A 16,526-nucleotide genomic window follows, 5' to 3' on the forward strand; every position below is an offset into this window, starting at 1 on the left:
TCCTGTGCTTTCAGGTTACAACCTCTTTCACCCATCCAAGAGCTACACACAGCTAATCGTGCGACAAAGCACTTCTTCACTTTCATTTTTCACATACCACATTTCCTTATCTCTACCAAGGGCCCACTTATCTCTGCACCTGTGCTGCTGAGAAAAGTATTCTGGAGTTGGGCGCCGCAATCAGTGTTGTGCTAACTGCCAGTTGTACGAGCAGCAATAAAGCACAGGGCTTCACAAGGATGACTGTGCTGCTAAGACTCCTTTCAGGTTCTGCATTTCCAATGAAAACCACAGCAGTGTATCTTAATTGTATTTACAGTAGAGGGGATTGACTCAAATCGAAGTACTTCAAAATCTTCACAGAACAGGAACAATTACTGACATGTTCAGTACTCGGAGGACAACTTTAAAACTCCTAAATTCACGCTTGAGCTTTACAGAGATGGAAAACTGTGGTGCAAAGCCTGGCAGAACATGGTTTCTAATGTTGTTGTTTTCTTTCCAACAAAAATAAAAATTAAAAAACTTTAAAAAACCTCTCCTCATTAAAATTAGGTTCAAGGAGACACAATATCCATACCATTTTCATCAAGACAGTAGTTAACTTTATTCACAAGTTATACAGTTACCTTCTATTCACAAGAAGCTGCAGTTCACTGACATCCATGTACTTCTCAAGATATTTTTCTCCCTATCAGCTCAGAGCTTCTGCTTCAAATTCCCAAGCCCCCTCTTGCATGACTTCCTTCTGCAGTTTTGAGGCACCAGGAATACTGCTGAAGGTGCATGTGCTACAGAGGTTATGCAAAACCATGCTGCTATGACAACTCTAACTGCACCACTTACCCACACTGCTGCTAGCAGAAATTTTAGCCCGAATTTAAGATCACCTAAAATATTTTTAGCTGCTTATTTCTGTCATCCCTATTTAGCTGTAGTACCTGATTTGTTATATGACTAATTTTAACTTGTCTCTGGCCTTTGCCAAAACATTCATATATAAGAATTAAGTGCTTTGCAAAAGGATTTGTTTAATTCCATTAAAGGAATCTTCAGATACATTTTACAAGCTTTATCTCAGGACCTGAAAGCAACTTAAAACCTTCAGTAGTAAGTTATCGGATATTAAAAAGCAGCGACCTGGGAAAAGTAAAAATTCACTGCTGTCATAGGAGAACTTTCTTGATCCATCTTCTCCAATTCAAAAATAGTTTATTAAAACTGACCAGCACAATCTACTGCTGCACAAGGACACTGCACATACCAACAGAGACCGTAAGCATGCAGAAAAGGTCTCAAGTCTAATCAGAAAACTGTGGGCTGAATGAAAGGCATGTGATAACTAGAATATAAACGGAGCTGTTCATTGGCAAAAACCAAGGGTTGCAGCTGACCAAAGTTGGTTAGTGACACCAAGATGATTAGTGTCTCATTTCCACAAACAAAAGTCACAGGAGGATAAATAAGTTCCCTCAGAAAAAATGATGTTGTCTCACTTCAGTTAACAGAGTGCACAATCACTGTGAAGCTGAGATTCTTATTACAGCAAAGCTTATTTGCTGTGTTGGTTTTTTTTAAATACTATTTAGATCCCACTTTCCCATTTCTTACCATGTGCACCCGACCTAACACACTGGTGTTGTTTCAAAGACTGAAGAGATGCCAAATTCACATTTCTCATCCCTGCTGGTCCATGAAGCAAGCCTCACGTGTTTGTCATAGGATCACAACACAATTCTTTGTACTCCTTTTTCTAAATTGAAGATGTCAAAATCTATTATGAGCAGTAGGAAGGATCTGCTTATTCACAAGCAAACAATGAAGCTGTCTGGGAAGGCTAAATTATTACACACTGACCAGTGTCGTCTTATGCAAATGGTTGGTGAGAAAATCTGGTGCAAAATGGCTTCACTTTGGTGCTTCTTAGATGACATCATATCGCTTGACATCTCAAGTAAAGTTGAATTAAAAAAAAAAACAACCAAGGCTATGACAAATAAAGGTTTGAGTAAGAAAGTAAGAAGGAAATGACCTCAGAATCATAAGCTTAAGAGATGGTGCAAGGAGCATCTGAACAACAAATCTGCTCCTTTGCATGCTGTTGGTTCAGCTACAAGCAGAACTAAATAACCATGCTCACTCATAAGCACAAAGGGCCGTATCACTCAGTCACTTTAACACGCCTCCAATTAAACAGAGCAAACCAAAGAAATCTTTAAACATCTCTAAATAAGTTTCTGACTACCAAGCTGCTTTAAAACTTCCTTGGAGAATATTTAGCAATTCTCCTATACCAACTTTGGTGGCACTACTTGACTGCACAGAAAGACAGATTGTTTGGGCAGCTCTGTGTATATTCACAGTGCCAGTATGAATCAGAAGTACTTGCACAGGGCCACAACCCAAAACTATGAACTTGTGCATTTAAGTTAAATTTTACCTTATCTGGAAGCAGGGGACTCACCAACACCGATCAGTCAGTTCCTTCACAGCCCCACAATCAGCTGCAGAAAGCTCCAGAAGGCCCCTCTCCTTCCTTGATACTGCAGGCTCTGGCAAGCATTAAGCAGCTGTGAGATACTCCGGCTCAGACAGGGGCATCCCAGCTCTACCATGTCATATCTACAACTCTTCCCCAGGTAGCAAAGGCTTTTATGCTCTGCACACTATTTAGAAGGAAGCATCAAGAACCAAAGGAGTAAATTTGAGTGAGCTTTTAAATTCCCCTCCTCTGAGCCATAACCAAGGAAACCTCAGAAGAGACAGAAGAGGCCACTGGGGAAGAACACACTTGTCAGTACAGGTAAGGAAGAGAATGTATCTGTATACACATACCCTGAGGATATGAAACAACACTTAATTACTGTGAAAGTAAATTAAAAAATAGAAGACAGTTACAGTTCAAACAGAAACAGAACTTAACTACCATATGTTAATAGAGATTTACCAGATGTTTAGCAAAATAAGGACTAAGCTAACTTCCAGCAGCATGGTTCTGCAGGCTGCAGAGACCACAACTTGCCAGCTATGGATAGACTTCAAGCATGCTGCTTGCACACATCCTACAGCCACTGCTACCTAAATGATAGGCAACTTGAGCTGATGGACCTCCCCTTTTGCACCACAGCAGCATCTTCCACAAGTCCCACTTACCAACCCATGAGTGCAGCTAGCAAGGGAAGAAAGTACTCCATGAAAAACATCTATTGCTGCTGTGTGTATTAATGGTATGTTAAGTAACCTGAGCTTAAAACAGACATGTTTATAAAACCAAGTCAAGGCTGTACACCGCTTTTAGGGTTAGCACCTCAAATTGTTGGTAACAGCATACAAATTGGGAAGAACCTTTATCTTTAATCACTCATAAGTGCCCATGTTAGGAAGAACCAACGTAATGGACACAAGGCCTACATGAAATCTAAAATTCCTTTGAAAACCATGCAAAGAAAAGGAAAGTGTACATGTCAGAGACTGAAACACTGAAATATGAATTCAAAGAGAACCAAATAGGGCACTAAGCTAGGAACCTGGCATTCATCTCCAGACAACGGAATATCAGTCAGCAAAATAAACCTTTCTTCTTCCTTGAGCACAGTCCTGAGCAGTCCAGGCTCTGTTTAGCGCCCAATGACACCTGCATTCTGAAAGGTCTGACCACACAGACAAGGGAGAACAGGTCTGGTGTTTACTGATTTTTCTTTTGCTGCCTAGAATCACATGTGATACACAGAAGGCAAGTCAGATTCACATCCTGAGCACAGACGAAGGTCCTCTTCCCAAAGGTTACAGTGCTAGACATAACTAAAGCAGAAAAAAACACGAGATACTGCAAAGAGCTGAAACAGCCTTTTACCAGAACTATTCTGCTCTCCAAATCAAAGCGTTCTTCCTTTTCTCACAGGAAACACTCACCATATTTACGCTGACTTACTGAGAGTCACAGACAAACACCAAGACAGGCTGAGCGCCGACAGTGGTTACTACACGGAGCTGTACGCCTCACCGCCCAAAACCCCGTCCCGTTTACACGGAGCTCTTCTGCACACGTTAACGGATAACAACAAAAAGCAGCGCTGCCCAAAGGGCGCAGCCGGGAGAGCCGCCCGCACACAATGACTGCACTTGCTGTAGCGCCCAGGGCCCGGCTGAGACCTCTCACAGCAGCAGCAGTTAGAGCAACGAGTCACCTGAGATCTGACCGCACAGAATCCTCTACCGCGCGTTTCACCGAGGCAGAGGAGGACCCGAAATATCCGAGCGCGCAACCACGCGCGCTCGGGGCTCCGAGCCGCGGCTTGCCGGAGGCCCGATAACGGCGTCCCGCGGCTCCCCGGGCCGCCAGCCAGCAGGGGAGGCCCCGGGGCGGCTCCTCCGCGCGGCGGGCACACCCCGACCCCGCAACGCCGGAGCACTCTCCCGGCCCGGAGCCCGGGAGCCGCCTTCGCCCGAGCGGGGAACCGCTCTCGCCTCAGGAGCGGCACCGGCTCCCCCCGCCCGGCCGTGCCCGCTCACCGTCGGAGCTGACGGTGTCGTAGGAGTCGCCGGCGGCGGGCGCGGCGGCCGGCTCCCGGTAGTCCACCCAGCTCAGCCCTTCCACGCTGTCGTACTCGGCGCGGTGCTTGTCCTCCACCGGCACCACGGTAAAGTGCGGCATGGCTGGCGGGGCGGAGAGGGCTCCCCGCGGCACCGCGGCGAGGCAGGCGGGATGCGGCGCAGAGCCGCCGGCGCATTCCTGCCCCGTGCGGTCACTTCCTCTCAGGAAACCGCGCTCCTCAACTCCACCCATTCCCCTCCGAGCGCCGGGGCGGTGAGGCGGAGCGGCGACCGCCGCCCCCGGGACCGCGGGGATGGGGGTGGGGGGTCGCACCGCCGGGCGTGGGCGCAGAGGAGGGGCCGGAGGCGGCGCGGACAACGGGCGCCTTCCTCCTCCCGCAGCCGCCGTGACAGGGGCCGGGCCCGGGGGTGGTGGGAGCCGGGGCGGGGCGGGCCTCCCTCCGCTCTGCAACCCGGGGGGAACGCTTCCCTCCCCCGCCGCCATTTGCGGGGCCGCGGCCGCGCGGGGGTCGCGATGGAAAGTAGAACGGGGTGGGGGGGGCGGCAGAGCGCGCCCATTGGAAACGCTCGCGAATCACTCTGAGCGTAAAGCCCCTCCGCTCCGCAGGGGCCGCACCATTGTTAGTGCCACGCCGGGGCCCTACAGCCGGGCACGGCTGTCTCAGCCTCTCGTCCCCGAGGCAGCAAAATTCCCTTCTGCCTGCGCGTCAGCACAAAGCTGGCGCCAGCGCTGGGCACCTCGGCCTTTACTTTGTGTGCGGTAACCCTCACGCGGGGTTTAAAGATCAATTAATAGTTGCTAATGCTATTTATTGTCTGCATTTGAAAGCTACTCTTGAAAGTTAAAGGATCCGTATTTAATGTATTATGCAGTCATCAGAGAAAAAAGCCTTATAGAACCGTTCGTGCGTTTTGCTACATGCATTTCACTACAGAGTATCGACTCAAACTAGTTTTGTAGATTTTCGACTAAAATATATCCTAGGAAATTAGCGACAAGTCAATTCAGCACTACTCTAAGCTTTGTTCTATATGGGAGTCTATGGGACTCCTCCCACAGAGCAAGCCTTAAAGCTTGTTCAATACAAGCAAAGCCTTAAAGCAGAGAAAGAGGGGAGACTCGACATTTCTTGTATTGAGAAGAACCTTATCTCTAGCTTTATGAATTTGTCCTGCCTTTTTGACAAAGAAACCCCCAGGTCACATGTAACTTGTAATGAGCAGAAGAGGGACAAGCGATAGGGAAAATGCTTTATTCGTGGGTAATGTGTCTCACTAATCTTAATTAGGTGGGGTTTGAAATAAACGATCAGAATCCATGCTGTGGAGTGGATGCACCCAAGGGGTTACAGGTCTCTCAGTTCGCTTGCTGATAGAGCACCTCTGGGGAAAGCCAGAACAATTACACCTCCTAACACTGATCAGACAAGAGGGAAGAATTCTGACTCCTGTGTTTTCCTATACACTGCCTTTCACTTGCGTAGTTTCGCTCAGTTGAGGAAGACAATGTATCTTCACGTGACCACGTGCATCTCAGTAACAGCTCAGTAGTTCCCCGGGGAGAAACAAAACTAGCTTCCATTCAAAACTCACCGTACCTCAATGAGCTAGGGCGAGATTACTTTCCCCATAGCCCTAACATTAGTACATTTTTGCATATGAACACACTGAAACCTGTGAAGTTTACTAACAACTTCTATGGGTGGGTAATTTAGTCACATTTTGAGAATTTATAAAGCATTTCTTCTGATTCTACAACTATTAGCACTGACAGACTAGAAACATATTGGTGTGCCACTCAGCCCTCTGAGTTATCTCCAGCAATATATTTTGCCCTAGAGAAAAACTGACCAACAAGTAACATTTTCTGTTTAACCTCTTCAGGTTGAATTCTGACTCATTAATGTTCACAAGAATCCATAGTCCACCAAGAAAACAGGAAAATTAATCATTAATTGATAGGGGACAACAAATTTCATATAGAAGGGCAAAATGAGAACTTACCATTAAGTAACTTAGTTTATGCTTAGTCTTCCATCTTCTTTCCTGTTTTGACTTTATAAAGATCTTAAGAGAAAGCATCTGGTCTAAGTAATCTGTCCTAGGGAAAAAAAAAAGATAGAAATCATAAGAAGTTAATAATATTTTTATTAATAATTTTTGCAGTCATTCAGGAGGAGGAATTAAATTAGTCACCTCCTCATCTTGCTTTTGAAAGTAGGTCTGGCAAGGAGCTATCTTCCACTAGGTACCAAAAATGCATTAAGGTCACTACAGAATGGGTAAGGTCATTAAGGTCATTACACCAATGGGACTGAAATTGTACACTGTGAAAGAAAGGAAAAAAATCAAGCTTATCCACATGGACTGGCAACTCCCTCTCTGGAATGGAAACTGTATCCAAATGTTTTAGGAGAGAGATTGGCCAAAGGAAACTACTCAGAGAGTACTGAAACGGAAATATTTCTTTTGTCTGAAGACCATGACTTTTTACTGATTTGTAGTAAGCAGGGTTTATAGATAGGAAGTTATTTACCCAGATCAAGTTTTTTAGCTTCAGGGCTGTAACAAAAGTGAAATTTCAAGCTAAGTGACTGATTTATTTTTTTTCCTGAGTATGAATACTGACTGTGACTTCTAAAAAGCCACCACGAGCTTAGAAGTTGTCCAACATCAATATGAAACTGTAATGAAACAAGCTGATCTAGAATACTATGGCATTTACATGAGATAATGTTACCTCCAATTAAATAATTCAACTCAAATAAGGTTGCATGAGAAAATGAGTCTTCTGGAAGAACAGTTCACTAAACTGTCGAAGATCCTGATACAAATCGTACAGGCAGGCAAGCAAGGTCAAGTTTGCCTTAAACACTTAATATTACAGGTGACACCACTTAAGTATCAAAGGAAAAAAAAAGCAGCTTGGCTTTTACTGCGCAGTGTGACATAGCAGCTGCACACCACACTACCTGTGGACTTACAAGTGCAAGGTGTTCTTCCCCATGCCCAACAGATGACGATCTACAGCTTCTGGTGTGATTTACCTGTAGTCATCCTAGGAGAAAGTGAACACAGAATTACTATTAGTAGTTACCACAGCGTGACTCACCCTTTACAAGTTGATATAGTTCATCAAATGCCCTTTTATATGAGCCCAGACATTGATAGCTTACAGATTTGCAATGCGTGATGTTATCAAAAACAACACAAAGGAACATCATTTCAACCCCTTTGTAATGAAAGTCATTTGCCATTTGTTTAAAGATAAGGAGACCCAGCATAAGAAAGCATGTTTGGAGATTGCCTATATCTTCCTGAATTTAATGGGGAAATAATAAACTTAAGAAATAATAATTATTTTTCTACATAAGAAAAAAAAATCAAGGTCAATTGAAAGACACAATGCTTGGAGAGAAACGCCAGAGAATTACAATCCAGACAACAACAACAACAACAAAAGTAAAACTAATCAGTAAACTGTTGCCAGTAATGTTGTTCAGGTTGTGTTACAGCATACCACAGTCAGCTTTGTAGAAATGTTATATGAACTTTCTTTAGATGAAGCTTTGAAATGTCTCATTGGTAAAGTAACCTGCACAGTTATTGCTGCCCCTGTTAACTATTGTCTGTGTCCCCAGACTGAATACATGGCCTGCTTAGGGTAGCATGCAGAAGATGCACTGGCCTAGAAGCCTGAGAACATCAATAACTTTGTTTATCCAAAAGATTCCTCAAGTGGAAAGAAATCCTCAAGTGGATTGCCTGCATTCAGATTATATCTCTGTTAATACAGACCAGTAAAATGCATCCCTCTTCTTCGTCAGTGGGACATGCTATGAACCTACCCTTGAAACTATCGGAAATTTCTAAACCACATGTCATGAAAAGTATTTCTGAGATAACCAGAATCATTGTTTTTGTAGGAGAATAGTGGTCCAGAAAAACGTATATATTCCATCTAGAACAGAGATAGAGCTTTTGGTTAGAGGACAAGCTTGAAAACTTGTACGCAGCATAGACAGAATATTTACATATTTTTAAGTATAACTCAAGTCCTGCTCTGATATCTCCCACACAGCTTGACACCTAGAAGGAACAAATACTTGCAAGTTTTAAAGCCAACAATTGTATAAAAGCATAAATACAGTTATTTAAATACCACAATTTCTGCTATACTACAAGCTAGAAGTATCCTGTTTGGGCTATGATGGCATTTGCTCTGAGGAATTTGAGGGGTTATTGCAGGGGATCCAGATGCCCCCCATCCTGTTGTGCTGGACTCAAGTGTAATGTGGGTGACAAGTAGCCTAAAGCTGACCATCAGAAAAAACTGTTGTAACAAAACATGCCACAGCCAACGTACAGCTTCCCTGATCAGAAGGCTTGGCAGAAATACTGCAAATTCATAGCTAGGATTTGATCACAGTGAGCTCCCATTTTCAGCACATTCCTGCTTCTTCGCATCTGAGGATCAAACCAGCTTTAGGAACAAAGCAGGCCGGAAGTTGGTAACCTGGTTGCAAAGGTTTCTCATTGATGAAAGTCAGCTTCTATTTAACCCTGGACAAAGATGAGCAGTAAGTGAAAGAGGTCCATTGGAGGGGACCACACATGCATCTATGCATCCTGAACTGGGGAGAGACTAATAAGAGTTTATGGGAGATGCAAAGTACAGTGCTCCATAAGACATTGGAGGAGGAAAGTAAGGCAAAGAAAGGTCAAGTTACATTTGGTATGCTAGCTGCAATGGAACATTTTTGCTGTCTCCTAGAAAATAAGTCATGGCTTAAACATTAAAAGACCACAAGAGGACACTATGGTGCCACTTACTGTCAAAACTTGTTTACTTCAAGGAACTTCCTCCTTTCCCACTTTCAAAGTTATTCATAACTGTATTTGGTGCATGAAATAAACAGTAATATATTAAACTCCTCTTTAGAGGGTGAAAATCACTGTCTAATTTTTTTCCTTTCTCCCTTTAAATTTAGATTTTATACTTTAAAGTAAGACAAACTGGATCAAACGCTTTTCCACTAAAATTATTAAATATTGTAGTAACTTTCAAGGTAGGATTAAGATGCTGAAAAACACTGTGGGTTGTTGCACTTTTGTTTTTCTTCTGTTCATGTTTGGTTGTGTTTTTTTCTTTTTTGCATAACAGTTTTTCAGCATTTAGATTTGTCATGATCTATTTGTTTTTTAATGAATGACTCAGAGAATAAACTAAGCACAGGCTTAAACAAAATTCTTTAGACTATCTACAGGAGGATATTCTGGAAAATTTAATTAAATGGACTCATCAGAGGGTCTTCCTTGTAAATGTTTGTATTCAGACTAAAGGGACCTTCATTTTATTTGTCTGACAGAACTCTTATTAGCTTCAATTTTATTATTAGCTATTTCTAAATCCACTTTGTTTCTGAGCAAGACCCATAGGAAAGCTTGAAATCTTGCTTGCAAGGTGTTTTTTTTTCCAAAGGCAAAATGACAGGAGCACCAAACACCCAATAACCATCAATAGGTGTACTTTGTAGATGTTAGGCTTGTAAGTAAGCTGTCAAGGTCATTATTTGGAAGGAGGTTGTAGCAAGGTGGTGATCAGCCTCTTTTTCCAGGAAGTGGCAATAGGATGAGAGATAACAGCCTTTAAATTAAGGGGAGGGTCAGGATGGATATTAGGAAAAATTTATTCTCAGAAAGAGTTGTGAGGTATTGGAACAGGCTGCCTGGGGAGGTTGCAGAGACACTGTCCCTAGAGGTGTTCAAGAAAATAGACATTGCACTGAGACATAGTTTAGCAGGCATGGTGTGATTGGGTTGATGATTGCACTAGATGACCTTAGTGGTCTTTTCCAACCCTAATGATTCCGTGATAAGAACCAGTTTCAGATGAAAAACTTACATATGTAATTCTAAAAACACTGATTCAAACCCTCCAAAATAGCCCAAGGACAGAGATAATACAGCGTCAGTCTGTCTGGAGCACAGTTCAGCTCATCTGAAGGCCGCTCTGGTCTGTGAATTAAACCTAACAAATCTTAAGCACACACATAAAACTTTTTTGTTTTTTTAAGATGATGGAAGGAATGGTAGACTAACCATGTTGCATTTTCAGAATTTGAAGCAAGTTGATCATTTCCACACACATTAATTCAGGGAGGGGTGAACAGATGAGCAACAGTTACCAATAGCATAATGCAACAGAAAGCACAACAATGACAGCAGAGCAGCAAGAAATGAGGAAAATAAACTACTTACCCTTGAAAGGCATCGTGTTCACAGGAATCTCTTACACCCCCCCCACGGCCAACCCTCAAACGAGGTCTGGCAAGGGGTGGATCCTGCTTCCACTGCTTGCAGTCACTCAGGTACATTGCATGTACCTGAGCTCCCCTGGGTTGGCCCTGCCTTCCCACCAGGTGCTCAGTCCCTGGTTCAGGTCATGGCTTAGCATTTCCACTACCAATAGTAAATAGAATAAATCCAAGCTTCAATTGATGCAGTCTGATTCAGCTTTAATGTTTCTTCTCTAATTGTGAACATTGTTAACTTTGTTAGAGATGATCAGAAAACCCATTGCTGGAGAGAGGAAAAGGGTAATTCCAGCTAGATCAGCCTCCTAAACCAGCTTACTATGTACTTTCACCATCAACAATGCTGTTGCAAGGAAAACAACATACAGCCTACATGCAGGATTGCACTGAAGCAGTTAATGTTGACAGGGGTACTTTACTTCAGAAGATGATGGTGATGCAATTATATTCATCCTTTCAAAGTTCATTCTGTGGTGGAGATGCCCACTGAACTTTACATTTAAGTACTACACATAATGTAAAATCTGTATAAATGCCTTTTCGTGGCCTAAACAAGTTACTCACTGAGTAAGTGTTTAATAAACTAACTGGACTATTCAGAATTTACCTGGCAGATTGGCTCTGTATAAGAACAGAATTTTAGGGCCTAGTTTCTACCATCACTACTTGCCTAGATGAGACAAACAAGAATTGTGGTTATCTATTTCTGTGTGTGCCCGTTAGTTTAAAAAGGTAGCACAGGAGGAAGTGTGCTGGCAGCAACCCTTTACAGTCAAATTATAAATCTGCATCAGTATTTTGTCTGTAGTTTTTGGCTGTGAGTATCACACATGAGAGCACAAGCCATACATTTTTAAAGATGTGTTTAGGTTCAGTTCCTATTTACAATATAAACATAGTACATAAATTATGATACTTCCAGAAATAGTAATAGCTGTTCTCAAAATTCATATTTTCACAGCCCATTATTTAGAATAGGTAAATAATGACTTGAATTCTTCCATTTGGCTACCAGGAAGCCTATCACAAAGTTGCTATCTTATATCTGATACTTCCCTGGTACCATCAGCTGTAATAGAATTTCAGTTTAGCTGTCATCCATTTCAAATTTCCAACACAGATTGTTCTTAATAATTGGTGCAGAGCAAAGGCATTCAGTTTCTGGATTAATCATCCTAACTATTGTGAGACAAAAATCAGAATGCAATCATTTTATGTTTGAGCTGTTGAAAATGCCTAGTTGTGACACCACTTTTACAACCTGATGGCAGTGAGACTGGAGACACTAGCACTCAGACTGAAGGGTCACCCACATTTCCTTTCCATAAGTACCTGCTCAAACGTCTCTCCAGGTTAGGCTGCATTTGAGTGAAGAGGAAGCTAACTACATACCTCCAGGAGCCTGCAGGGTTAAATCTACCTGACTTTCTTCTGTCTGCCACAGGAGAACTAGCTTCTAGTGCAGAGTAGAGCTCAGGAGCCTCACAATACCATGGCCTTCATTCTGCAACAAACTTGCAGTTATTTCAGGGTTTCCTGTGGTTTTGAACATTACACTGTTTTGTGAGATTACAACAGTATCTAGAAAATTTTAAACAATATTTTATTTAATTTCATATTTTGCCATAAGGTTACAAATAACACATAACGCAAAACAGTCAGAACGTAAGTGCAATACACTACAGATAAAACAAGGAAGTAAATCACAATTATCTATACTACAGTGAAATCTGAGAGATACAGAGGTATTATCCATACCTTCAAGGAGACAAATGCATTTTGAATCCATGCTGAAGTATTTGGGATAAGAGGAACAGATTAGGCAGAAAAGAAACAACACAGAAATAAAAAGGCTGTAATCAATTGAAAAAAAATAAAAAGCATATTACATTTTGAATATGCAATGAACTTACTATTACAGTACTATTTCTGTAAAAAGAGATCATGGATGCCAGTTTTCCAGCAGCTTATGAAGCTATTAGCAGAAGTACTGATGAGAAGTTAATATCTGCATTACTGCGTTCATCATTTGACCAGTATTATGTGCTTTTAAAATGATTTGTTATGCTAGGTAAGCAGTATTGAGAAGACAAGGCTTGTGCTGAAGTTCTCCACTGAATATTCATATTCTCAGTATTTTCTGAGAAACTGTTCATAAAATCTTGGCTTGTATGCATTAGAATATTCAACATAGATTGTAAAGAATTCTGTAAGTGCCTCTAGCACATACAGAATACACTTGTCAATGAGAGCACCCTATCAGAAGAGCTAATTAAACTTCATTTTGAAGCAACAACAGGAACTGTCTTCCTCCAGAAACATTATTAGTACATGTATGTAGCAATGGACAGCACGAACAGTCTCAAATTATTCTAGAGAAAAACTGACTTGTTGTTTCAATCCTGTTTCTGCTTGACATTTTCAAATTATACAAGAGAATCTACAACACTATCTGAACGTCTGTTCCTTTATCTTGCTAACATCTGAATATGAGACAACTATCTTCTCCCTTCAGTAACCCCCCAGCTGCCCATTGTCTTGGTCAGGGTTCAAAAATGAGTTTAGTACTGCAGAATAGTTCCCTAAAGCTAGTTGTAGGTATGAAAACTGAATTCAAGTAGCCACATCATCCAGTTTGTTGTTTAAAACAAAACCAAAAGCCAACAAAAACACACAAGTACTCTTCTACACCTACTGGGGTGGGGGAGCCATCTCTGACCAACACTGAAGCCTGTACCACATAAAAAGATGTAATATTTGAAAAAATTCCAGTACAGATGTTTCAATGTCTTAATCACGACCACTAAAGCCTGTGTGGAACTGCTGATTCTAGACCCTGGTATCAAATGCCACACCAAAATCATATGTCATGTATTAGAAGATTTATTTATTAAGTGTGACTATTTTCCATCTGCAGCGCTGGTCCTGGTATATCAGGGTGACAGAATTTCTCACCTCTAATTCTAAGTGTTTTTTGCCACAACATTAAAAATCTACATTAACTTTCAAGTGTACAGGTGAAAGTATAGGAACAGTGTTAAGTATTCCAGCATAGGACTACATTAACAACTTGCCCCTCAAAAGGTAACTAGTGGCATTGCAGCTTTGTCCATTCTCTCTAGAATCCACAAATATTGTCATTAATAATATAGTATTAAATATGGTACAAATACAAGTATCAGACTAAAAGGTTGTGCCATAGAAGGAAATCCAAAAGACCTATCAGGCTGAATCTGAAGATTATGTAGGTCTAGGCGACAGGAGTTTTGTACTTCTTCATGTGGGATTTCACTCTCATCTACATCCATTGAACTACTATTCTTCCGCACCTAGAAAAATTCAAAAGATTGCTCTTGAAATCCAGACTGACACTATGGCAAAGATCTTAACGTAGCTGGCACATTCAATGCTATTTCAAGTGAAGCAACTCAAACTGTATTGCAAAAACACATCTGAACTTGAGGAAAGCAACATCATTATCCTCATATTTGCATTCCAATGAAATATTTCCCAGTAATAGTTACAAATGCATTATAGTAAGAGTCACAGTTTTGGCTGTTCTTTGTCTTGGTTTCCACTACATGTGAATGCATTAATTGAAAGGCCCTAAGTAAACAAACTCATTAACATTCTTCTCTGAAGTCAGCTCATATTGTCAGGACAGAACTTCAAACGTCTTTAATTTAGAAGAAAGATAATTACTAAATCTCCCAGACTGATTAAGTGTGATGAATGTCAGCCCCTTCAAGTCAGGCTGCCATGTATAAAACTCAGAAACAGGCAGATATTCTGGCAGATTAGTTGGAACAGTACAAAACCCCTAATATACCTCAAAAAGGCAAATGGAAAAGAAAAAAGAAAAAAAAAAAAGAAAAGAAATACACAATGTCCATGAGGTTTTGTGTGTAACATCTGCTTATCAAAATCTGTAAAGAAAAACAAGAATAGGCAGGCAGCTTGCAATTTGCAACCTGAGCTTTTAAAAAAGTTGTCACTTAGGGGGTTCTTTCTATTGTCATACCATCTCTTCCCACTTCTTCTTCATTCCTTTCTATCATTTACCCTTGAAGTTTGCTGTGGTCTAGTTGTTATGTTTGTTGTTTGTTAGTGAACCAGCCATGACTAGAGCCTTTTGGAAAGGAGCCTGATCCTAGGACAAGAACTAATTGATTTTAGGGAATCAGCATTCCTTACTGCATCAACAAACGCAGGTAAGAACAAGGTTTTTGTGGCTGGAACATCTTCAGCTTCTCCAAAGTGTGAAGTGACTATGTTAGGAAGTCAATTATGTTTACTTATCCAAACTACCCTGGGGAGAAAAAGCCCCACAGAGTTCCATCCTCTCTCTCTCACTTTCCTTTATTCTGCTATTTCCCTCTTGATATCTTGGTTTCTTTACTGTAGTAATTCCAAATTCCAGGAAGTGCTTACGCTCCCTTACGACTCTGTCATCGAGCATAAAAAAGCAAGACACCGGCAGTGTATCCCCTTTAGTAAAAATCAGGATTCAGTTTTATTTTTAATCTTACATTTTCCACTTCCCTGAAGACACGGAGGAAGTTCTCCTTTAAGACCCCTTTTAGTTCAGTTTCATTCCACCCTCTTCTGAGAAGTTCCTCAATCAAAGAAGGGTATTTTGAAACATCTTCCAGTCCCTCAGGGTAACTGTTGGCAAGAGCCACACAAGAACATTCAACACAAATAGCTTTAAAATGTACCAAAATATTCATTTTTTAAGTAGTCTTCTGCACATATTCACTTTTAGAATGAGCTTTTTTATACTTTCTTCTTCCTTTAAGATGCTAAAAAAATGAAGAATCCAACTGACATAACCCAAAGCAGGACAGGGACACCATGCAAGACTCTTCTACAGAGAGATCTCATTAGCAGAATTAAACTATGTGTTCTGGAATTAACATGCACTTATGTGCAGGCAGGACAACAGCACAGAGAATATTAAAGCAAAAGGAAAAAATCATGTAAACACTGACCCTCCTATATCTGACCTTGAGAGTAAGAGGAAATAGCTGTATCCTCAGTGGAGTTTATATACTTCACATACATAACTGGGAGAAAAAGGGTACACACAAACACGTGATGCACTAAGGAGTTGCAGGCAGTTTTGTGTACTCTACTGTACAAAGTCATTTTTACAAACAAAATACAATTAGAATCATATTGCTTTGAATTCAGAAATTTGGGCAGTGAAAAGAAAGCTATTAGGAACCCTACACTGAAGAAATTACAGCAAGCAAAACTGACATATGTCTTGTGCTAATTCTCACTGGAATAAAAAGGAGTAAGGAGCTGCAAAAACTGCACTGAACAGCTAATTTCTATGTCCATGTGTCTCAGACTTCGTTTTAAGGTAACTGCTCTTTTCTCTTACCACACTTTTCTGTGGAAAACTGATGTAAACATATCTCAAGTAGTCTGCACTGCTACTTTATGCCAGAGCTTAGGACCTTAACATCCTCCATCAATTAAACTGATGGTCTTTATGAAGATGCATGCAATAACATATGTCCTTTTTTTGTAAACTATGTTTTCATTATGGAGATTATACTTTCATGCCTATGTATGGCTAACTCTCATGTGAGCTGACACATTGCTTTTACATCCATCCTGCTTTACAGACTTGAGTGTCAGCATGAT

The 16,526-nt window shown here is 41.3% G+C and overlaps 2 protein-coding genes across 5 annotated transcripts in view; both read right to left on the minus strand.

Annotated features, from left to right (window-relative positions):
* Nucleotides 1-4,720, minus strand: part of SLC12A4 (solute carrier family 12 member 4) — a 46,230-nt gene extending 41,510 nt beyond the window's left edge. Inside the window, exon 1 of one of the 2 annotated variants that reach the window (XM_065733293.1) lies at nucleotides 4,513-4,720. In XM_065733293.1, coding sequence (XP_065589365.1) covers nucleotides 4,513-4,654 — 142 coding nt within the window. In that variant the 5' untranslated portion in view covers nucleotides 4,655-4,720. Of the gene's footprint in view, nucleotides 1-1,611; nucleotides 1,964-4,512 lie in introns of those variants that run through there. The other variant, XM_065733295.1, reaches the window with a different exon arrangement.
* The window catches only part of LOC136046656 (dipeptidase 2-like), a 472,322-nt gene that overhangs the window by 444,536 nt on the left and 11,260 nt on the right, over nucleotides 1-16,526 (minus strand). For all 3 annotated transcript variants that reach the window (XM_065733316.1, XM_065733315.1, XM_065733314.1), the window contains exons 10-11: nucleotides 15,401-15,536; nucleotides 13,727-14,200 (exon numbers count right to left, since the gene is read on the minus strand). In XM_065733316.1, the coding sequence (XP_065589388.1) occupies nucleotides 14,012-14,200; nucleotides 15,401-15,536 (325 nt within the window). In that variant the 3' untranslated portion in view covers nucleotides 13,727-14,011. The remainder of the gene's footprint in view (nucleotides 1-13,726; nucleotides 14,201-15,400; nucleotides 15,537-16,526) is intronic.

The sequence above is a fragment of the Cyrtonyx montezumae genome, unplaced genomic scaffold, assembly GCF_038088225.1.
Source record: "Cyrtonyx montezumae isolate F1298 unplaced genomic scaffold, pur_monq_1.0 scaffold_17, whole genome shotgun sequence".
Lineage (NCBI taxonomy): Eukaryota > Metazoa > Chordata > Aves > Galliformes > Odontophoridae > Cyrtonyx > Cyrtonyx montezumae.